Here is a 23,992-nt window from a genome sequence, read left to right as displayed (position 1 = left end):
TTGAGTATAGTTCAGACCTCAGAATCTCTTTATCTCTTCTCAGCTGTAAACCAGGCCAGTATAAGTTTCACAAAAGTCTTCATGCCACAATACAGTTTGTTTGGAATGTACAAGCAAACACTTAACATGATCTATACAAGAGTGGCTATACACACAGCATCAGTTTATATAGTTTACTGAAACTATTCATGGTGCCTCTAGTTTATTGTGGGAGACATGAAAAAAAAAAAGACTAGAGGAATGTCGTGCAAAGTCCTAAGATGATAGAATACACGCTCAACTGCATGAGGAACCAGCCTTATTTGGAAAAGGAGACAAATGGTTATGCTCTGAAAACTGAAAAAGTCTGAGATAACCCAATATCAAAAAACACTTTAAAGATTTGGTATATGAAAACATATGTAACACAGTGTTACATCTGTCACCCGCTGATCACCTTGTATGTTTACCTGATATTTTCCATGACCTAGGATGTACCAAAACACATGTATTGAAGGTAGACAAAATCAATAATTACAAGCAAAGTTTCCTTTCATGGCCATTCAGAAAAAATTAAAAATAAAAAATAAAAAATAAAAAATACAATATATTATTCACAATTAAATAAGAGTAAAAAAATGAAAAAATTACACACCAAAACTGATGAATTTCTCATCAATGTGGACTATGTTCTTCAAACTTTCCACACAGGGAGAGGATGCTAATGCGAATATGCATGCTGAATATGAAAGTTCAAGCTTGCATTTGATGGGAAATATTAATAGTGTTTCAACCGTACTCTGTTACAATTGTACTTGGTCCACCCTACTAAATCTTTAACAGCCATTATAAAACTGTCCCTTAAGCATAAAAATGTTTTTTTATTATTATTTATTTATTTTTTTATCATATTTCTACAAAAACAAATATCTGAGAAAAGGCATTATGGCTTTTTCATTCTAATGAATATCGTGCCTCATACTTGATTTGCTTGTGAAAAGTCTTCCTCTTTCCCCAAGAGAGGAAGTCTTGCCTCTTGTATCCTCTTAATGGGGTTAATTTCAGTTAAATGGCTAAATGCCTTGAAGTCATGTCTCAACAAATGGCTCACTTAGAAATGGCATATAAAATGTCTCTGTATATTAGGATGGGATAGGAGAAAGTACAGTATTTTAACATCGCAAAATTACACACTTCAGCTATAAAAGCATGGACGTGATAAAAAATATAAATAAAAAAAAAGCCCCACTCGAATTGGTTTAATTTAAATGTGCGTGTCTCTTGGTTTTTTATTTTAAAATAATAATAATAATAATAATAATAATAATAAACACCAAAATGTCACTTTTTAAAGGCAGAATTTATTAGATATGATACCTCTGACATTTACAGAGGTGTGAGTTTACAAAGTTGTACAAGTCTGCTGTGTAACATACATTATGTTTGGCTGTAATAAATTGATGCCTTTGGATTTAACACTGGATTATTAGATTAGATTCAGCTTTATTGTCATTGTGCAGAGTACAGGTACAGAGCCAATGAAATGCAGTAATGTTTGTATTTAAAAAGGCAGCACTTAACAGAACAGCACACGACTTTACATAACTAATTCACTTTCTGTCCAAATATACAACTACTCCTCAAATACTTTCACAGCACACATTCATACCAGAGACCAGCTAATACCCATTAATATCCAAAAGAGACTCTTCAGCAATGCAATGTTTTGTACCAAAGTATCTAATATTTGGGAATGGGGCCACTTCAGACTTTACAGCTGCGGAGCTGCAGCTGGATACTATAGACCTTATTCACAGTAGCGCCATCTTTCATTTTTGACAGGACTGAAAACAAGACTTTGAGTGAGGAAGAAAACCAAAGTCTTTTTAGCAAGTCAGTCCACTGTTGGCCATCTTTGAAACGCTCTCTGGCAGCTATATTTCAATGTAAACAAGCAGCATGCAAGAACAGCTCCTATTTATGGGAATATGGGAAATCTCCAAAACGGTTGATCAAGATTACGATCAAAGAACATATTTAAAATCAGAAGTAAAATCTGATAACACTGGAATCAGTAAATGTGCTTCTTTACCTCAGATTATGTTAAAAAAACTTGTATAGCTACTGCGCATGCTCGTTGTTGAGTTAATTGATAGGCGATGTATGTATCTTAAAGGTGATTGACTCTTTTACCTGTAAGGCGGGACTTTCTTTCTACATCCGTTGACCACTGGGCGTTACTTCCAATATCTCCCATTCATTTTAATAGAAATGGCCCGTCTCTGCTAAATAGTCTCTGGATAGACTTACCATCTCTTCAGTGACATCCACTGTATAAAGCTCCTAGATCACATACAATTTTACACAACTCATTAAATTTCTTGGAAAGATTTTTTTTTTTCCGTTAGCAGAACAAAAACACTTTAAACAACTGTCCAACCCATTGAAGAGTGTATATCCTTCACAGCCTTGTTGTCATTCCCATCAAAAAAATCAAAGATGGCCCTACAGTGAATAAGGTCAACTGGTTGCTGCAACCATTTGCAGTGACTGGTTAATTTTCAATGTCACTCTTAAACAATACTGTTTTGACTTTTACAGTTTACACTGTGCCTTTTCCCCAAGTTGGTCAAATAAAAACAATTCACTCAACTCTTACATTATTTCAGTCCATACGCATGAGTAGATTAAAGTAGGCGGTCACTATGTCAACTGACCCACCATTATTCACCAATACTTGGCTGTTTTACTTAACAACTGATAATTAAAAGAGAAAAGGTTATGTTTCTAGCTGTTGGTCTCTGTGTATTGAAGACTAACACAAAGAACAATGACATGTGAGCTTACGATAAAAAACAAACTGATAAATGCACATTTCCTGTTTATAAGGCTTAGAGTAATAAAACACAATACATAATATAGAAATACTATAGACACTGTAATGCACATGACCACGTAAATATTCAGTGTAATATTCAGCGTTATTAAGCTTTGCTTTTCATCTGACACCTCAAAGCTCTTTACAAATATTTAAAAATGCAGATAGGGGAGACCGGGGCTATATGTCACACAGGGAAGCTGTCACAAGGGCAATAGCTCAATAACTATAAGGTTTTGAGTCACAACTTCCAAACCTCTATATTGTCATATTTTTGTAATAGCTTTTGGGTAAACAAGTGAACACAACAAAAGACTGGCACACATTTAGGAAAGGGTCAACCATTTAATAAAGGTATATTTTAACCGAAAGATATCATTTGTCACAAAATGTCAGCTTGTGTTCAATGAACTGTACCTTTTTTCCTGGACAATAATGGTGGAAATGTTCACTAGCTTTTTTGTTGCCAAGACTTTAATGTATATGTCTATGCAGTGATTGGCTTTCCAAAATAAACCTACCCTGAGAAATATTTACTGGAGTTTAGAGTTAAACGGTCCACCTATTTCAGACATTCATATGTTAGTGTATATTGGTCAATTGAATGAACATTAATTCTACAGATTAGAGCAGTTTAAACAAGACTGGTTTTCCCTCACAGATGTAGGATGTTTTCGGCACATACTGTAGACGGTTCGCACATTTACAATTATAGAGATATTCACAGACTATGTTAATACTTTTCTGCAGTCCCTCAACAGGCAGGTCCCTTTATTTAGTACCTGACAGCAAATAATAGGAGTTGGGCTGAGCATCTGCATGTGATCAACCTCTGGATCTCCCAGGCCACCTGGGGGCCATCTCAAAACTCCCGTTACAGTTGGCCAGACAGCACAGGAGAAAGGTGCACATTCAAGATTACATTTAGAGCACAGCAATCAGAGCTGCTGGGGTGTGGCCTGCTCCCTGTAGCCTGTAAGTAGAAAAGCAGCAAAGTGTCAGCATATATAAAGCTTGTAAATAAAACCTCAATATTGGTGAAATGGATTGCAGGATGTCAGGTTACAGGTCCAAGCCCCTCAAAAGCCAATCTGTTAACTATAATCACCCAAAAATGAAAATTCTGTCATCATTTACTCTTCTCATGTAATTCCAAGCCTGTATGACTTTCTTTGTTCCGTTCGTGGAACATAAGAAATTTTGAAGAATGTTCAGGGGCGGTCAAGCTCCAAAAAGGACAAAACGGTACTATAAAAGTTCCAATGGTGTATAGGGTCATTGACATCAAACCTTTTACAACAGTCTTGGCGGCATGTTTGTGCCATATATTCACATGTGCAAATTAGAATTTAGAGCTACTAAAACTATTTTATGGCTTTTGAAGACTTGGAAAGTCGTATTGACTACTTTTACCAACCTGGTCTCATAGAATCACGTTACTTACTATATCTGCATTTTTGCTAAATGTTTACTTTGCTCTAGAGGCCAAGTAAACACAAGAGGCACTACAACAACAATGACTTTAAGGTTTAGGGTAGGGAGGTAGGGAGGTTTTGTTAGTTTAAAACTCAATAGTGCATTAACCTTAAAGCTGAAGTATGTCACTTTTTCAGTGTTCAAATAATTTCTTCTATACCAGCTTAATATGCAGACAACTATAAGCCATTCATAGGTTAATTTTCTCGAAAACTGTAAACATTGTGTCTCGGTGCCACTATAAAAATTCCTGTGCTTGTTTTGAGCGACCCACTTAGACCTGCCCAAACAATGTTACTCAACCAATGGCGTGACTTGAGAGCATGACTATCTGACTGACTAAATAACTGCAGATGAGGAGTGTATTCAGAAAAATGTTTTGAAAACATTGTTTATTCTTGCAATTCCGTTTAGCGGCGCTAGTGTCGCAAAAAATACATCAGCTATAAAGCTGTAATTTCTGCGACATTTGCACCACCAAGCGGAATTGCAGAAATAATGAAAACGGCCCCCTGTCTGCCATTGGCCAAACAAAGAGATAGTCCCGCCCCAACTCACGACACTGGCTGAGTCAATGTTACTGTGTTTGGATAGACAGGTCGCTCAAAACAAACAGAGGACACATAGACACTGTGCTTACAGTTTTCATGAAAATTAACCTATGAATGGCTTACTTATAGTTGTCTCTGCATATTAAGCTTGTATAAGAGAAATATTTTAACAGAAAAAGTTACATACTACTTTAAAAACTTCATCTTTTGTTTTAACACGCCATACAGTGGACATTTAATCACAGAATCACTGCAATACGTGTAATGAACCACATTTAGCAAAAATATTGCCACAGTCATGTCATTTTCATGAGATCAAGCAGACTTTTACTGTGCTTTTATGATGTCTTTTTGTCTTTTGTGGAGCTTGTCAGCCCCTGAATGCTTTTGTTGTATGGAAAAGAGAAGCATGAGCATTTTTTCAAAATATCTCCTTTTGTGTTCAGTGCAAGAATGTTCAGTTTGGAACATGAGGGTAAATAAACAAATGATGACAAAATGTCACTATTCTTATAACTTAAGGACTATTTACTTAGTTGTTTGGTCATTCAGCTTTGACATCACAAAAAGGATGATATTCTGAACTGTTTTATTTTTCATTTCCTAGAAAAAGCTTCAGAGACGGTTTTGAAACCAACATCAGCTTACCTAAATGCATAAAAACAGGTCCTCACCAACAATGCTCAACTACCACCTGATGCAAGCTGCACTTGACACATCAATCGACCATCTGGAGGGGTGACTCAGCTTGGTGTCCATATCTCTGTTATATCAGTTTTATCTCTGTGCACTTAAATGTCACTAAAGATCTGACATTATCTTTCGGTATTTAAGATGGAATATAGTTGATTCGCGATGCATTAATGACTCATTCTAAATGGCCTTGTTTAACAAGAAAAATTATAACCTTCTCATAAATCACCACATTATAACAGGTTTGAAAATACAGATGATTCATATTAATGCATTAAAGCTGTAGCTTTAAACAGATCAAGACACAAGCTTTAAAAATGCGATTCCCTTTTGCATGCAAGCCATTTAGCAATCTCTACTGCGTGTTTCAAGGCAAAGGCAACAGCTAAACTGTTTTCTAAGGCTGCTGTGCCACAGAGGAAAAGCTGCTGTAAGATCTTGTCAAAGGGCTCAGCATGTGACTGAGGAGGCTGGTGGCACTGTGCATTGTGGCAGTCTCTGTATAAAGTCACACTTTTGCAGCGCTTCTATTCTAATGAGCACTATGGCTCTACGTCTACTGGCATTTAACAGACAAAAAGTGGATCAAACAGACTGAGAGGAGACTGGCAGATGGCAGGTGGTGGGAGGCACATTATCTGAGATGTTTCAAAATATACACAACAGGAGAAGCAGAGCTTACAGTGTGTGAAGTGTTGATGGGCTGAAATGAGTGGCCAAACAGTGAGGACAACAGACCTGTTTCAAATACTACAAAGTAATGTGGTTAAAGATAATACCATGTTTTTGTTGCATTTAGTGTTGTTTCTCATGTTTTATTTTTTGTGTATTATGGTATGTTTTAAAATGTTCTATTTGAGACAGGTCAGAGGATGAGCTGTGAAAGTACAAAGTCAAGACTCACTTACCTTCAGAGACTGTCAATCCAAGAGATCATAAAGTAGCAAAATAAATAAATAAAAGGTTAGAATTTAGAAATTAATGTCAAAAGAAATTTGAAAAAGAATGAAAATAAAGCAATGTTTAAAGACTATCGCACTGGATTTATGTTAAATGGGTGGGATTACAGTACATTCAATAACAGTAAAAAAGTTCTACAGGAGAAATACAGTGACAAAGTTGCTTCGTCCGCCTACACAGAGCAATTACTGCAGAGCTCTCTATCCACTCCCTACCAACAGACCACTCTAATAGTCATTGTTCAAAGGATTCTGGCACCTTCTACAGCCCTGTATGGCAGAGATGGTATAACAAGGAACAAGAAAGACATGAGGTAGAACATGAATACAGCAGACTACAGCCCACAGCAGACTGACTACTACAATTCTGGCATGTACATTCTAGTTTTTGCTAGAAATTATAAGAAACATACACTGGGATTTATAAGTCTGAGACTGAAAACGTTCGATTTTTTTTCCCTTTAAACTTGGAAATACATAGAAAGTTTATGGATTTTGAAAAATGACAGAATTAAGAAGAAATATTTAAGATTCGAAGTCATCAATCATCAAAATTTCTTAAAACCTTTATCCAAAAGGTCAGATTTCCTTGCTTCCATTGAAGCACACAAGATTTCGAACATTCTCAAATCATACTGTGATAACATAGATTATCAGGTTTTATACAACTTTGTATAGTCCATGCCAGTTTGAGTGTATGCTGTCATTAAAGCAAAAGGGGGACATACCAAATACTAAGAAATTCAGGTTAATGTTCTAATTCAACTTTTCACTCAAACTGTTAACGTTACTATACCTACATTTTTGCAAAATGATTTTTACATGGCTCGTTGTAAATATCGCGGTATGTATGAAGGCGCTATAACTTCTTTCTAGCGCTTTTCCCGCCATAGAAAGGTCTTCCGGGTCGACTCAAGTGGCACGCATGTCATCTTTAACCTTGTGTGACCCCACGTACACATGTGTGGACTTTGTATTTTGGCTTCGCTATATGCAACGCATAATTTAAATTCATTTAAACTGACTGATCTCAGTTCAGGAGAATCTTTGTTGTCAGTAAAGGGTTAAACTTTCAACGCACAGAGTCATGTGTCAAAACAACATGGTGCCAACCACAGCGGAGTTTGTATTTGGGAGAAACGGCAACAAAACTACATCTAGTAAGAAAACTAATTACGTTTTTACATTGAAACTTAAAAGAGTCACTAGTTTCATTCAGAGAAGTAAGTTTGAAGTAAGTTTGGAGCAGAAGAAATAGAAATAAACCTTGTGTAAATTGTCAGCTTTATGCTAAGCTAAAATGCTATTTCTTGCCATTTTACATGCACATGTTACCAGGCACGATCATATTTTTTTTATCAAACAAATTCACGTTGGATCATAAATTCTTTTTTCTAGTAAGACCTTTGATATTAGGGCAAAAATCATATTCTTGATAATAAGTTTTGTATTGTTTTCCTGTAAAAATATCTAAAAAATCCTTAAAACAAGATCAATTTGATTTATCTTGTTTTAGAAACAACACTGTATATGATATTTCGGTTTTTCAGAGAATGTAGTTTTAACATGTGTATTTTGTCTTACTGTACTGGCAGAGTTTTTATAGTCAAAACAAGTGAAAAAATCTACCAGTGCCAAAGTATTTTGAATATGTTACTGACCTTGAATAATCTAACGGAATACGTTACAAATGACATTTTACAGCATGTATTCTGTAATCTGTAGTGGAATACATTTCAAAAGTAACCCTCCCAACCCTGCTGATGTTATAGAGGTGATGTTGTAGATGTATAATAATGATAATATATAATATGATAATGCAGAGTGTTTTAGACACCTCGGAACTGTTGCGATACATGTAAGGAGCCATATATGTAACACAAAAATGTCACCACGGTCACATAATTAGCATGAGATCAGGCTCTAAATTGTTATGCTGATAAAAATATTTGTAATAAAAAATGATTAAATTAGAAAACTGCAAAATATAAGCATTTTCTCTAGTGCCAAGTTCTCAAACTGTTGGACCCCACTGTAAATCTTGTTATAAGCAATGGCTTATAATGTTAATCCTATTAAGTATATACACTGCCTGGCCAAAAAAAAAAAAAAAAAAAAAGTCGCCATTTGGATTTAAGGCAGTGTTAAGATCTGGGGTTGCTTCAGTTGGTCAGGTCTAGGCTCAGCAAAGTTATGCGCCAATAAAATGAAGTCGGCTGACTACCTGAATGTACTGAATGACCAGGTTATCCCATCAATGGATTTTGTATTCCCTGATAGCACGGGCATATTCCAGGACGACAATGCCAAGAATCATCGGGCTCAATGTGAGCATGAGGAATCATTTTCACACATGAATTGGCCACCACAGAGTCCTGACCTTAACCCCATTGAAAGTCTTTGGGATGTGCTGGAGAAGACTTTACTGAGTGGTTCAACTCTCCCATCGACAATACAAGATCTCAGCCAAAAATTAATGCAACTCTGGATGGAAATAAATGTTGTAACATTGCATCAGATTGTCAAAACAATGCCATGTCGAATGCACACCATAATCAAAGCTATAGGCAGTCCAACTAAATATTAGAGTATGCAATTTTATTTTGGCCAGGTAGTGTATAGTGTGTTTTAAACAAAAGAACAACCAAAAATGTAAAATAAATCAATGGGAACCCCCCTGCATACACTCTAACAAAGTCTAGTGGCATTATCAAGGCATACTCACTTGCAAGAATGACCATGTCCATTCCCCAAAATATGCTCATGATCCAGCCCACCATGACGATGGCCGTGAGGATCTGAATGAAGGCAGCTGCGATGTTCAGCCAGAACACGCAGCATATGTGCCGGTCAGGTAGATCCGTCCTCGCTCCACACAAAACCGTGAAGGCTGAGATAAATGTGCCTGTCACAAAAACATAAAGAGATGCCATCAACATAGGATGATATGATACTGTGCTCTGCCTGCAATGGTTAATACAAGCACTATGACCTCATTCTTGATTTCAACTTATAACTGCACACTTAGGCCAACTAAAGGGGCCTGACACCCTGTAATGGTATCATTTATCATGTTGTGAATTATAAAGCACATTATAGTGAGGTCATAGACATAATTATGGCATTAAATATTAACAATAGCGCTTGAATAGAAATAAGATGGTGATTTTAATAGCATTCAGAATTCATGGCTGCCTGTAGGCTTCATCCAATGCAGCAGATCTATGGTAAAACTATTGTATTGACTTTAAGGAATACTTGTGCTATAGTACAGTTAAACAGTAAAGAGGATTGAGGAATGACTTAACTCTCATGAACAAAGCGGTTAAAATGTTCTTCAAGGGTATGCTGGTCTCATGGACAGTGTTTTATAATGAATAAAGGAGTCTACCAAGTCTACCAGGATTTGAACAGGGACTGTGGAATATCCTCAGCTTAAAGGAATGTTCTGAGTTCAATACAAGTTAAGCTCAATCAACAGCATTTGTGTCATAATACTGATAACCACCAAAAATACATTTAACTTGCCCCTTTAAAAAAAAAAAAAAAATCTTGGTTACAATAAGGCTTTACAATGGAAGTGAATGGGGCCAGTCCATAAACGTTTAAATACTCATTGTTTAAAAAGTATAGCCACAAGATGTAAACGTGTTAACATGATTTTAGTGTGAAATAATTTCTTACTAACCTTATGAAAGTAAAGTTACATCCATCCATTATTACAACTTTTTTAGAGAAATTAAACTGTGCAAGATATTGGACAAGAATGAAGGCTTCATTTTATTTTAGCAATTGTCTGTTTGAATTCTTAGGAAGTGGTAACTCGGCAGGACATCTCTCGTCAGATACATTTCTTCTGTCCCCTTCAAACCAGGGCAATTAGGTTATAATTAGACTTCCATATTTGTAAGACCGATAAGCATAATTTAAAGTGAAGGAGTTGGAGGGAGCAGGCAGCAGTGTGTCAGTCTATATTGCTGCTGGTGTGTTGCCAAGTGCAGTTTAGCATCTCATTAGTGCTATCACAATAGTTGGTTTCTAATGGGGAGGACAGCGGCTGAAATGTTTTATCATTCCCTATTATGGGAAATTGACTTTATTCATGCTTATGGATGAAAATAACAGCCTTTAAAATCTGAACCCCAGATATGGCCTGTCATTTAGTCCATTTGTTTACAACTGACTGTGCTTCAGGGCCTAAATTTTACATTAAGTGCCCTATTTTTAGAGCGCTATGCCTTTAGCACAGCGCTATGTGATACGTCATACGCGCAAAGTCAGTGGGCATGGCATTGAAGTTTTTTATATTTTCCTGTAAGCATGCGCTAATTCTAGGCATAATTGGGTTGGCAAAACCACTGGGCTGGATCAAGTGCAATTTAATTAGTCTACGTTCTGTTGTATATTCCATTTCATGTCAAGCAACACCGATATAAATCACAACCCATTCATAAGAATTTAGTAGTGTATGTAGGCTGTATGCAATGCATCCCCTGCTCTGTTTGTCGCCTGCGCTGTTCCGGACCGTGATGAAAGTGTTGTATGTTCTCTATCAGCACTTTTTGGGATTGTTGGTTCTTGTCCTGCTAGCCCATGTCTCACCTGCTTGAAATATGCTTTGCTTCTCTCCCATTGTTCATTGTTTTGTCATGTATATGTATTATATGTTCCCTGTCTGTCACTCACTCGACGTTGTGTCGATGTATTGACACTAGGGGTTCGATCTTGAAAGCCCCAATCACCTTTGCTTAAAATAGAAAAGGCCAATGAGAGTTGGCGAGTAGAATTTGCATGCCACTCTCCGCCCTCAGACAAACTGGTATAAAAGGAGCTGGCACGCACCACTCATTCAGATTTTTTCTTCGGAGCCGAACGCATGTGTGTTCGTCCTCTCACTCTTTGCTACACTGCTGGATTTTACGGCGCATATCAGCGGTCTCCCTTGCACAGTCAAGTGTTGTGCTTCCCCTGGGCCCTTTGGCGGCTGAGTCCGCGGGTGCTAAAAGAGTATATTCAAAAGAGTATATTTCCTTCTAAAAGAGGTCGCGCAAACGCTTGGCATGTTTTTAAAAATGTCCTTCCATGTTTGCACTACTGGATGTGGCCATTATCTCTCCCCTCTGGACAGCCATGAAATCTGTCTCGAGTGCTTGGGTTGCCAGCACGCCGAGGCAGCTTTCGTGGAAGGGTCGTGTTCTCATTGCGAGAACATGCCCATCAGAACGTTGCGGTCACGGCTCACTTCCTTCTTCATGAAGCAAGGAGCCACCGCGGCTGCTCCCCAACCCGCTCCGTCCTGGGCTGATGCTCAGCCCGCCAGGTTGGCAAGCACCGTGGGCGATCTGGCTATGGATATGGGAGCGTTTTTGCCAGCTCAACCCTCGCGGACCTCCCATCCCCCAGCACACTCGTTCTAGTGGGTCTTCCGCCAGCAGTGGTAAACACGATCACTCAGGCCAGAGCCCCCTCTATGAGGTGGCTGTATGCCTTGAAGTGGCATTCCTTCATGAACTGGTGTTCTTCCCGTGGGGAAGACCCACAGAGATGCGCCATCGGGTCTGTGCTGTCTTTCCTTCAGGAAGGGCTGGAGAGACGGCTGTCTCCCTCTACCTTGAAAGTGTACATGGCTGCCATAGCAGCTTACCATGACACACTGGACGGGAGGTCCACAAGACAGCGCGACCTCATCAACAGGTTCCTCAAGGGCACGAGGAGGTTGAATCATCCTAGACCGCACCTGATTCCCTCTTGGGATCTCTCTGTGGTCCTACCTGGCCTACAGAGAGCCCCCTTTGAGCCCCTGGAGCAGGCCGAGCTCAGCACTTTGTCTCTGAAGACGGCCCTCCTGGTGGCGCTCACTTCCATTAAGAGGGTGGGGGACCTGCAGGTGCCCTCTGTTACCAGCGAATGCCTGGAGTTCGGGCCGGCACATTCTCAAGTGATCTTGAGACCCCGGCCCGGATACATGCCCAAAGTTCCCACCACTCCTTTTCGGGACCAGGTGGTGAACCTACAAGTGCTCCCTTCAAAGGAGGAAGACCCAGCCTTGTCATTGCTGTGTCCAGTTCGTGCCCTGCAAATCTATCAGAACCGCACGCAGAGCCTTAGACGCTCAGAGCAGCTCTTTGTCTGTTTTGGAGGACAGCAGAAGGGGAAAGCTGTCGCCAAGCAGAGGCTAGCCCATTGGATTGTGGATGCCATTTCTCTTGCATACCAGTCTCAGGACTTGCTGTGCCTCTTGGGAGTCCGGGTGCACTCCACTAGAGGTGTTGCGTCCTCCTGGGCACTGGCAAGGGGGGCCTCTCTAGCAGACATATGCAGAGCTGTGGGTTGGGCTACACCCAATACCTTTGCGAGGTTTTATAACCTACGCATAGACCCAGTTTCGACCCGAGTGTTATGTGGTAACAGCAGTTAGACCGTGTGGCCGGTTGGGTGTACCGCTTGCATTGTGCCTTTCCCCTTTTTTCAAAGGTGATAATGTGCACCTTTTTGTCCACAACAGTTCCCCGTATCTGGTGAACCCCAGACACCTCTTTAATTCTTAAACACTGTTCGGTGACGAACTCGGCGGAGGAGTAACGACACCAGGCCCAGTACTCGTGGTATGCCCCTTTTCGGGTGTGCCCGTGTGCTCGGGCTCAGTGCTCCATGCATGGTAATTCCCCCTTGGTAATCCCGGATGATGAGTTTCCACTGTTTGGTTTCCCCTTAGGTGAACCCTGTGTTTCCCCTCTCCACAGCTTTCTCTGCCTCGGCCACTGTGGCTGCGTACCCTCTCTGTAAATAGGGTCCTCCGGTGGTATCTCTTCCGTACCACGTGACACGGTTCAGCGCCTGCGGCATTTCCTATAGGAACCCCTAGTGTCACTACATTGACACAACTTCGAGTAAGTGACAGACAGGGAACGTCTTGGTTACTGATGTAACCTCTGTTCCCTGATGGAGGGAACGAGACGTTGTGTCCCTCCTGCCGCAGTGCTGAACCGGCCGCTGACATGGCCGGGACTCTCTATTGGCACCTCAGCATAAATCTGAATGAGTGGTGCACGCCAGATCCTTTTATACCCGTATGTCCGGGGGCGGAGAGTGGCATGCAAATTCCACTCGCCAACTCTCATTGGTCTTTTCTATTCTAAGCAAAGGTGAATGAGGCTCTCAAGATCGAACCCCTAGTGTCACTACATTGACACAATGTCTCATTCCCTCGAGTAACCAAGATGTTTCTCTGTTTAATGTTTTATGTTTCATTTCTGTACAGCGAGCGTCTTTTTCTCCCCTTTTCTCCCCAATTTGGCATGCCCAATTCCCAATGCGCTCTAGGTCCTCGTGGTGGCATAGTGATTCACCTCAGTCCGGGTGGGGGAGGACGAATCTCAGTTGCCTCCGCATCGGAGACGTCGATCCGCGCATCTTATCACGTAGCTTGTTGAGTGCGTTACCGGTATTCTCCGCGGCATCCACGCACAACTCACCACGTGCCCCACCGAGAGTGAGAACCACATTATAGCGACCACGAGGAGGTTAACCCAACAAGTTGCTTAGGAAGCCTGACTGGAGTCACTCAGCATGCCCTGGATTTGAACTTGCGACTCCAGGGGTGGTAGTACAAAATAATCTTGTTATTATTATTATTATTTTTATTATCAAAGTCATCTACTGACTAAATCATGACTAGTATTAAAAGTGATCGATAGCTCTTTGATTTCATCTGCTGGTGGAATCCCGAAACTGCAAATGCAGGAACTGATTTTAGACTTTGCGACGAGATTATATGTGGTTCTCAAACGTTTTCGCTCAATGACATATTCCTCAGGAAAATAGCTAATTGTGCTTTGCGCTATTTCATTAACATACAGTACATATAGTTTGGGTGCATACACCCACAGACAGCACAACACCCACACCCACTTGCACTTTGCACTGGCATGAAAACTGCGCTTAGAATTAGCACTTTCACCAAAACTGGATAAAACATAGCGCACGGTCGTTTCACTTAGCACTGCGCAGTCACAAAAATAGAGCCCTACATCAGTTGGTGACTCAACATAGTACCAAAATTGTTTATTGAACAAAAGTAAATAGAAATATTGTCACAACAAAAAATATGGGAAGCATTTGCTCCTCCCTTTTGTTGATATATTTAAGCCTATTGATTTTACTATCCTACAGTAACTTTTCACGATTGTATGGTTAGTTGCATTTTATTATTTTTGTATTTTTTCCTCTGCTGTCCATGACTCTATTAGAATGGCCCTGGTAAAAAAAAAAAAAAAAAACACCTTAAACTAGACCAAACTGCTGGTCTTAGCTGTTTTGAGTTGGTCCAGCTGGTCTCCCAGTCTGGCCAAGTTAGTTCTCAGCTTGTCTCTCATCTTGACCAACTGAAAAGTGTCCAAACCCCTTTAAAATCAGCAAACATATGCAACCGACCATGCTGGGAACAGCCAAGACCAGCAAACAAGATTAGGTTGGTTTAAGACACTTTTTCAGCAGATAGACCTGTGACACTTTTTTTCACAACCCACCAGTTAAGAACCACTGCTTTAGTTGATAGTAGAGTAGTGTTTGGTCCACAAACAGCAGCCACACTGGGCCCAAAAGCTTGATGTATAACAGGCATTTTGAGAGAAAGGTGAAGGATTAGCCTCAAGGTAGGCCTAGAAATCATGCACAGAGACTGTACCGGAAATTGAATATATTGAATATAAATTTCTTAGCTCTTTTGGGAACTAACCCCTCATGTTTATCTTTTAGAAGGGGTTTTCCAAGTGGACAGAAAAAAAATAATAACTTACAACTCACAGTCTCTTATTCCCATGGCCCTTAAACAAACAATACTCTTATTATTGCAAAAAAGCAGCTGCAGCTTACAACAAACACTTAGAAACTAAAGACCAAATCTCCTAAATGGAAAAAATAACTCTTTACCCCACCCATGTGCCACACATGTAATTTAGAGGCCGCATCAATTCTCATAACAACACAACAGAGATTCACACCCATTCTCTCTATGAGTAAGGAACGCACAAAAATAAGAGACAGAGGGTCCTGGTCCCTGCACATTAGGCTCCCGATGACTATAATTTTCCTTAGCCTCTCTCAAATGCACCCACTGCCAGTGTGGGAGGTTAATTATCCCATTCGGTTCTTTTTTTTTCTAAGAGAGATGAATGTTGGAGAGAGAGAGAAAGAGAAAGAGAAAGAGAAAGAGAAAGGGGGGAATTTACTAAATTGTTGGACCGCTTATGAACCAGGCATTTTAGTGCAAAAGACTGTCTTATTTATTAGCCAGATGCAATCCGGTCTATTCAGATACTGTACAAAAAGCACTGAAATAGCGCTGCACTGTGAGTATTTAAATTAAGTAATTGTCATTCTTATCAGCCTCCTTTCTATATAAATTAGGCTTATTATAGATATTTATAAATATAGGGTTACCCTGTTGAAAAAAAAGCTGGTTTGCTGGCCTAAGCTGGTTTAAGGTGGTCTCCCAGCTTGACCAAGCTGGTCTTCAGTTGGTCTAGACTAGCTGCCATTTAGTCTCCCAACCAGACAAGATGAAAAGTGGCTAAAACCCTGCAGCCTGGGAGACCAGCAAAGACCAGCTTAGACTGGTTTAAGCATGTTTTTTTTAGCAGGGTATTCACAAACTCTATTTGCCTGATGCATTTATCATGGAAAGCAGGCAGTAAACGACATTTTATTTAAAATAAAAAAGATATGCTTGTGTACGTTTCATTAATCAACATATAGAGGACCATTACAATTGGCTATGTATCCAGATGCATGTTGCAGTCAGACATACCTTTGGCATTTTGAAGAGCCAATTCAGGTGCATGGATTGCAGGTATAGGTTGGATATGGGCTGGATGTTGTAAATGGGCTGGATGTTTTAAACACATATGTTATATAAACACCTTCTAGTATAAATAGTCATGGTGACCTTTTGGTGTTTCTGCGTGGAACAAAATTCAGTCTCCACTTATCTCCTCTCAACATCACTCATCCTTGTGGGCAGAGCTAGAGTCTCTTAAGAGCCTCAGTTGAGCTTGTGTATGCACCATTCAATACGTATATTTCAGGAAATCATTCACAAGACTCCTCATTGATTGCACAAACTGATTGTAGTCATCGAGCATGATTTGTCACACCATTGGATAAAACAGGAGTGAAGGACGAATGACCCTCAGTCTTACAAAAGGCACTTTTCTTCCCATATGTTAATAGAGCACTAGTCAACGTGAATCGTCATTTGCAACCTATTTTACTTCCGTAATGTGAGTGAAACAGGATGTTCAATTAAAAAGAAGTACTTCATTTTATGTACTGGAATTTGGGATTTGATTGGGTCGAAAAATCTAAACATTGCATACCAGAACGGAGCCAGACAGATTGCGAGTTTGCTAAAACAATGCTTAAAATAGCTATTTGGCTATTGGTTTTTATAATCATCATAACCAAGGTTACCATGGGCACCTGCAGGATTTAATCTGAGGGTATGCACAGAAATCTGACTAAAGTATAGCTACCCTTGTAGGGGGGTGCGGGGGCATGCTCCTCCATTAAAAAATGTGTAAAGCCTAAAAGACTGAAACCATTCAGAACAAACGCGTTCTTGCTCTACAAAAGCAAGACACAGCGCAACATCAAGAGTAGAACACAGGTGCCTCGAGATGTGTCTTTAACAGCTGAAGTTCTTTTTAACTTGACACGGCATCTAAACATGCAGCGCTCCTGTGAGAGATGCATCTAGGGAATGTTTCTGGAAAAGGATTGAAAAACAGCACAAGTGGATGTAAAAACATGTTCGTGTGAACAGCCCCTTATTCTCATGACACAAGAACTACCTTAATTTTCTCAAAGTTACCTCTCACAAAGGCAGCATTTTGTTTCAGTTAATTGTAGGTAAATATCCACTTTATCCAGCACTGTTTGTTCTGTGTTTGAAAATATTCTGATACTGTTTTACTGTGTGAGAAACCGCTCCAAATGATTCAGTGAGAGAGTGGTCTGAACGAACTGTACTGAATCACGAATTGATTCAGTCTGTTCTACAAGCCTGTTTGGCGAATTCACTGAAAAGAACCAACTCAAAAGAATGATTCATTTGTGAATCATGCATTGCTAGTTCTTTTAAACAGTCAACTACAGAACAGTCATTGGGTCTGCTCCAGCATACCTAAAATCATTTCTGTAGAACGTTCCCACCAGAAGCCTATGGTCGGCTAATGTGCGGCGTCTTGTACGAACACAAAGAGGCACCAAAACACTTTCCCGGACTTTCAGTTTCACTGTACCTTGTTGGTGGAATGACCTTCCCCACTCCATCAGTGAAACAAACTCACTCTCTGTCTTCAAAAAATGGCTAAAAACACATCTTTTCCATGAGCACTTAACCATGCACTCATAATAATAATAATAATAATAATAATATATATATATATATATATATATATATATATATATATAAATAGATGTTGCACTGATGGAGTGGGGAAGGTCATTCCACCAACAAGGTACAGTGAAACCGAAAGTCCGGGAAAGAGTATATATACATTCTTGTTGCACTCTAATCTGTCTTGGATAATACTATTCTGATGCTAGTGAAACTTTGTAATGCAGCACTTTTCGTACTGCTGTCTCCTAAAGATGATTCGCTCATGATGTATTATTCCTCTTTTGTAAGTCGCTTTGGATAAAAATGTCTGCCAAATGAATAAATGTAAAAGTAAACTACATATGGGACACTTCATGATTGCTGAAATATTCTCAGAGAAAATGTTTCTCAGGTCAGTCAGAGTGCTCATGTGACGCACAGTGCATACAGCCATACAGCTGCAGGCGTTACTGAAGATTACTATTGGCTATTTAGCTATTATCATTATCCAATAAAAAAAAAAAAAAAAAAAAAAAAAAAAAAAGGAAAAGGCAAGTCATTAAGATTACAAAAACAACCATTGTTTTACTTTGAAATAAAATGCATTAAGGAATCATTCAAAATAAGATCAGGAACATGCAATAAGAAAGTAAACAGGGTCAATTTTGATTTCATGTCGACTTCAAAATGGTATGTTGTAGCGTTAGAGCATGAACATGTTTCCCCAAACTGATTCAATTAATGCCTTATATCATTAATTTTCTTCAAAAGTACACAGTCTTAAACCTTTAGATTTTCAAATAATCAAATCATATTTTGCTTTGAATCAACAGTCCTAAAGGGTGAAAATATGGTCCGGTCCCCACAGACAACAATAATAATAATAACAATAATCAGGTAACCTGTAAAACTGCCCTTGGTTTGACAAAGGATCTGTGGTGTCAATTAAATATTGGAACATCTGCATATTGTGTTGTGGCAGCGGGGGCATGGTCAAGCATCTCTCTGGAGAGAGAGAAAGCGGTAAGGGCGCTTACACCTGTGCTAAATTATGTCTAACACCTGTCTCTAATTTCAGTGAGCACGGGGAGAGCGGCATAAAAGAGCCACACTGCCAGTAGACGCGGAGAGAGAGACTGGTGCAAGAAAGGCCACGACGCCACATGATATTATAGATTTGAAAAATTTAAGTGAAAGTTGGATTGTAAAGCTGTAGACTGTGAAGCTGTAAGCATTAACGGGCATAATTAAACTCATACCTGAACTAAGAAATCTTGCTTCTCGACTTCTCCTTTCCACTGAGAAGTGTGACACTGGTGCCGAAATCCGGGAAAAGGTTTGAAGATGGACGGAAGTCGCCCCGTAGAGTCCTCCCAGTTGGCTGAGATCCTCCAAGCCCTCGCTGGCTTACATCAGACCCACCAGCAAACCCTGCTTGAGCTCCGGCAAGATCAAGATCGCCGGTATGTGGAGCTCCTGCGCGCTCAAGCAGAGGACCGACAGGTGATCCGGAGCCTCCTCAGCCAGGAGGCATCCCCAGCCGCGACCCCGGACACCCACACGCCGTTGACCCCCCCTGCGTTACAGAAGATGGGGACGGCGGACGACCCCGAGGCGTTCCTGGACCTGTTTGAACGCACTGCTGAGATCTGGGGCCAGTGGGCAGCCCGACTTATTCTGCTATTGTCCACAACTGCCGGCGACGAGCCTCCTGGCTTACGGAGACTTAAAGAAAGCCATCCTACAACGGGTTGGTCTGAGTCCAGAAGAGAGTCGTCAACTCTTCCGGAGCCTGAAGCTGGAGAGCTCCGACCGCCTGTTTGCCTTCGCCCAACGGCTCCGCGACGCCTGCCGAAGATGGTTGCTAGCGGGGGACCGCGGCGTCGACGGGATCATCGACCAGGTGGTACTGGAGCAATTAATACATCAACTGCCAAAAGGGATGGCGGAGTGTGTCCAGTGCCACTGCCCGGCGTCGCTGGAGGAAGCCGTCCGGCTTGCGGAGGACCACATGGCGGCAATCCCGAGGGCGGAAGAGCCCTCCTACTCTCTCTCTCCTCCCCCTGTGTTTCCCCCTGTCTCATTCCCCTCCCCTCTCTCCTCTTGTTCTGCTCTCTCCCCAGGGCCCGTTCCTGCCCCACGCAGACGAGGAGGACTTCAGATACCGAGATCAGTTCCCCGGGCATGGGAGGCTACACCTTCCCCTACCCCGATGCCCCACCGCTGCGTGCGCAAGTGCAGGCATAGCGCCTGGGCCAGCCTGCTGGAGGTGCGGGGACCCGGACCACTTCCGGTATCAGTGCCCTCTGATGGAGCTGACGTTCTTGATCTTAGAGCAAAACTCCACACTTTGGGACAACTAACACAGGAGAATTTGCTCCAAGCTCAAGAACGACAGCACCAACTGTATGACAGGGGAGCTCAGCTAAGGGAATTTGCACCGGGAGATAAGGTACTTGTATTACTTCCCACATCAATCTCTAAATTACTCGCCAAGTGGCAAGGACCCTTTGAGGTCACACGACGAGTGGGAGATCTCGATTATGAAGTTGAACAAACCGATAGAGGGGGCGCACGTCAAATATACCACCTCAACCTCCTGAAATTGTGGAGGGAGGCGGTCCCTGTGACGTTGGCTACGGTAGTTCCCGAGAAGGCGGAGCTCGGACCGGAGGTGAGTTCAAAACATAAACAGTTCACCCCGGTCACTTGCGGAGACCACCTCTCACCGAGTCAACTCGCGGAGGTTGCCAGGTTGCAACAGGAGTTTGCGGATGTGTTCTCCCCTCTACCGGGGCGTACAAACCTCATTCACCACCACATCGAGACCGAGCCGGGGGTCGTGGTACGTAGCCGCCCCTACCGATTACCCGAACATAAGAAGAAAATCGTTCGGGAAGAATTGGATGCAATGCTCGATATGGGGGTAATAGAGGAATTCCACAGCGATTGGTCCAGCCCAGTTGTTCTAGTGCCTAAGAGCGATGGGTCTGTACGGTTCTGTGTTGATTATAGGAAAGTCAACGTGGTGTCTAAATTTGATGCGTATCCAATGCCTCGCGTTGATGAGTTGCTCGATCGGTTGGGCACTGCTCGATTTTATTCGACATTGGATTTGACGAAGGGTTATTGGCAGATCCCCTTGACACCAATTTCCCGTGAAAAAACTGCCTTTTCCACACCGTTTGGATTACACCAGTTTGTGACACTTCTGTTCGGTTTGTTTGGAGCCCCGGCTACGTTTCAGCGTCTCATGGACCAAATCCTCAGACCACATTCAGCTTACGCCGCTGCCTTTTTAGATGACATCATCATTTACAGCAATGATTGGCAGCGGCACATGCAACATCTGAGGGCGGTTCTGGGATTGCTGCGCCGAGCGGGACTCACAGCAAACCCAAAGAAGTGCGTGATTGGGCGGGTGGAGGTACGGTATCTGGGGTTCCACTTGGGCCACGGGCAGGTGCATCCCCAAATTGATAAGATAGCGGCGATTGTGACCTGCCCGAGGCCCAAGACCAAAAAGGGGGTGAGACAGTTCCTGGGGCTGGCTGGCTATTATAGAAGGTTCGTGCCTAATTATTCGGACGTCACCAGCCTGCTGACTGATCTCACTAAAAAGGGAGCTCCAGACCCGGTCCAGTGGATGGAGCAGTGTCAGCGGGCGTTCACGCAAGTTAAAGCCGCACTTTGCGGGGGGCCGCTTTTACATTCACCTGACTTCTCTCTCCCTTTTGTTGTACAGACAGAAGCTTCAGATAGGGGGCTGGGGGCCGTGCTCTCGCAGGTGGTGGAGGGGGAGGAGCACCCGGTGCTGTACATTAGCCGTAAGCTCTCATTCGTGGAAAAGGAGTGTCTCGCCATCAAGTGGGCGGTCCTCACTCTCCAATACTACCTGTTGGGGCGGGCCTTCACCCTCTGTTCCGATCACATCTCCAGTGGCTCCACTGCATGAAAGATACCAATGCGCAGATCACCCGTTGGTATCTGGCTCTTCAGCCGTTTAAGTTCAAGGTAGTCCACAGACTGGGGGCGCAGATGGCTGTCGCTGACTTCCTGTCCAGGAATGGGGGGGAGTGTTTGGCAGGCCGGAAGCCTCCCCGGCCTGAGTCGGGTGGTGGGGATATGTGGCAGCGGGGGCGTGGTTAAGCATCTCTCCGGAGAGAGAGAAAGCGGTAAGGGCACTTACACCTGAGCTAAATTATGTCTAACACCTGTCTCTTATTTCAGTAAGCACGGTGAGAGCGGCATAAAAGAGCTACACCACCAGTAGACGTGGAGAGAGAGACTGGCGCAAGAAAGGCCACGACGCCACATGATATTATAGATTTGAAATATTTAAGTGAATGTTGGATTGTAAAGCTGTAGACTGTGAAGCTGTAAGCCTTAACGGGCATAATTAAACTCCTACCTGAACCAAGAAATCTTGCTTCTCGACTTCTCCTTTCCACTGAGAAGTGTGACGTGTTTTATCAACAAACAGCAGCCACACTGGGCCTGATGAAGCTTGATGTATAACAGGCATTTTGAAAGAAAGGTGAAGGATTAGCCTCAAGGTAGGCCTAGAAAACATGCACAGAGACTGTACCGGAAATTGAAAATTCCACACCAGCTCAATGGCCTCTATTTATAACGCTCAAGGATGAGAGCCAAGACAGCTTGCGAGGAGAAATGACAAAGTCAGCCTGACTGCCTGCAGCCAATTCTCAGCCATTCTGTAAGGAGCTGATTACTCATCACTCATTTACTGGCTGTTCAGTCCTTTCCAGAGAGATTCATCTGGGTTAACACTATTTTATGAGACTCATTGCACCAATATACTGCTAATTGTATGCCTTTATAGAGACTTTAAAGTAACAGTTCAACCAAAAATGAAAATTCTGTAATTATTTACCTAGCTTCATGTCTTCCAAACCCATATGACTTCCTTTCTTCAGTAGAAATGTTAAATAATGGTTTCCCATGAAATAACAATGTGACTGAAGCTTTCAAGCTTAAAAAAGGAAGCAAAATAAAAGAATAATAAAAGAGGTCCATTTGACTCATCCTTTATATTCCAAGTCTTCCGAAGCCATACGATAGCTTTTACTCCCCTTAAGTTTCTCATTTTTGTGAGAAATGGACCAACATGTAAGTTTTTATTCACTGATAATCTTCCCCCCATTGAACTCTTAATTTGAGAATCGTTGTGACAGGATCAGTAAGTTGAATTAATCAAATTCATTAACAAATCATTTGACCAGTTTTGTGAACCAGATCAACTGATTCGTTGAAAAGATCTGACCTATTGATTCATTCATGAATGCTTCAAGAAGAGCTAAGGCGGATGTTAAGATTTTCAGTGAATAATGATTTAAATTTCAGTCTCTTCATCACACAAAGATATCATATGGCTTCACGCAATTTAGAATATAGTGCACAAGTTGTATGGACTACTTTCATTATACTTTTATTGTGCTTAAACATCCTTTTTGAAGCTTGAAAGCTGCAATCCTCATTCATTGTTATTGCATGGATAAGAGTGACCAGCACATTATCCAAAATGTATACCTTTGTGTTCCAAAAATGGCAGAAAGTCAGGTTTGAAGTGACATGAGGGTGAGTAAAGATGACATAATTTTTGGGTGAACTTATCCTTAAAAAGATTACAGAAACAAACAAAAAAGCAAGCCAGAACAACAATTTATAATATGAAAAAATCCATAAGGGGAACAACTCATTTTCATTACATAGGCTCAAAAGTTACACTTCAAGATTAAAAGAGTTTTATTTTTTTTCCTCTCAGTGTCTGGAGGGTCTTGGTGAATGAGAGGCGCTGTGTATTGCTCACATAGTTTTCGTCATTAATCACAATGCAAATCTAATATAATCTGAAGCAAACACATTAGTGTAATTTGTTATTGGGTGTCTCTGCTGATTGCCACAGTGCAGCTTTATTAAAAATTAGACAAGAACAATAACAGTCTATGGATGACAATCTCATTAATCTCATTTTATGAGTGAAGAGACCTTCTTAGTCTCTGTTGCAATCAGCTGAAATGCTCAGTGTCCCTACTGCCAAAAACATTGCACTGTG

General features: G+C 41.4%; 1 protein-coding gene across 1 annotated transcript in view; it reads right to left on the bottom strand.

Annotated features, from left to right (window-relative positions):
- Positions 1-1,326: 1,326 nt before the first annotated feature.
- Positions 1,327-23,992, bottom strand: part of LOC127410235 (protein stum homolog) — a 31,198-nt gene continuing 8,532 nt past the window's right edge. The window contains exons 2-3 of the mRNA XM_051645392.1: positions 9,262-9,441; positions 1,327-3,830 (exon numbers count right to left, since the gene is read on the bottom strand). Coding sequence (XP_051501352.1) covers positions 3,796-3,830; positions 9,262-9,441 — 215 coding nt within the window. The 3' untranslated portion in view covers positions 1,327-3,795. The remainder of the gene's footprint in view (positions 3,831-9,261; positions 9,442-23,992) is intronic.

This window comes from Myxocyprinus asiaticus, chromosome 19, assembly GCF_019703515.2.
Source record: "Myxocyprinus asiaticus isolate MX2 ecotype Aquarium Trade chromosome 19, UBuf_Myxa_2, whole genome shotgun sequence".
Taxonomy (NCBI): Eukaryota; Metazoa; Chordata; class Actinopteri; order Cypriniformes; family Catostomidae; genus Myxocyprinus; species Myxocyprinus asiaticus.
The sequence above is the reverse complement of the archived record's forward strand: the minus strand, read 5'-3'. Positions and strand labels throughout refer to the sequence as shown.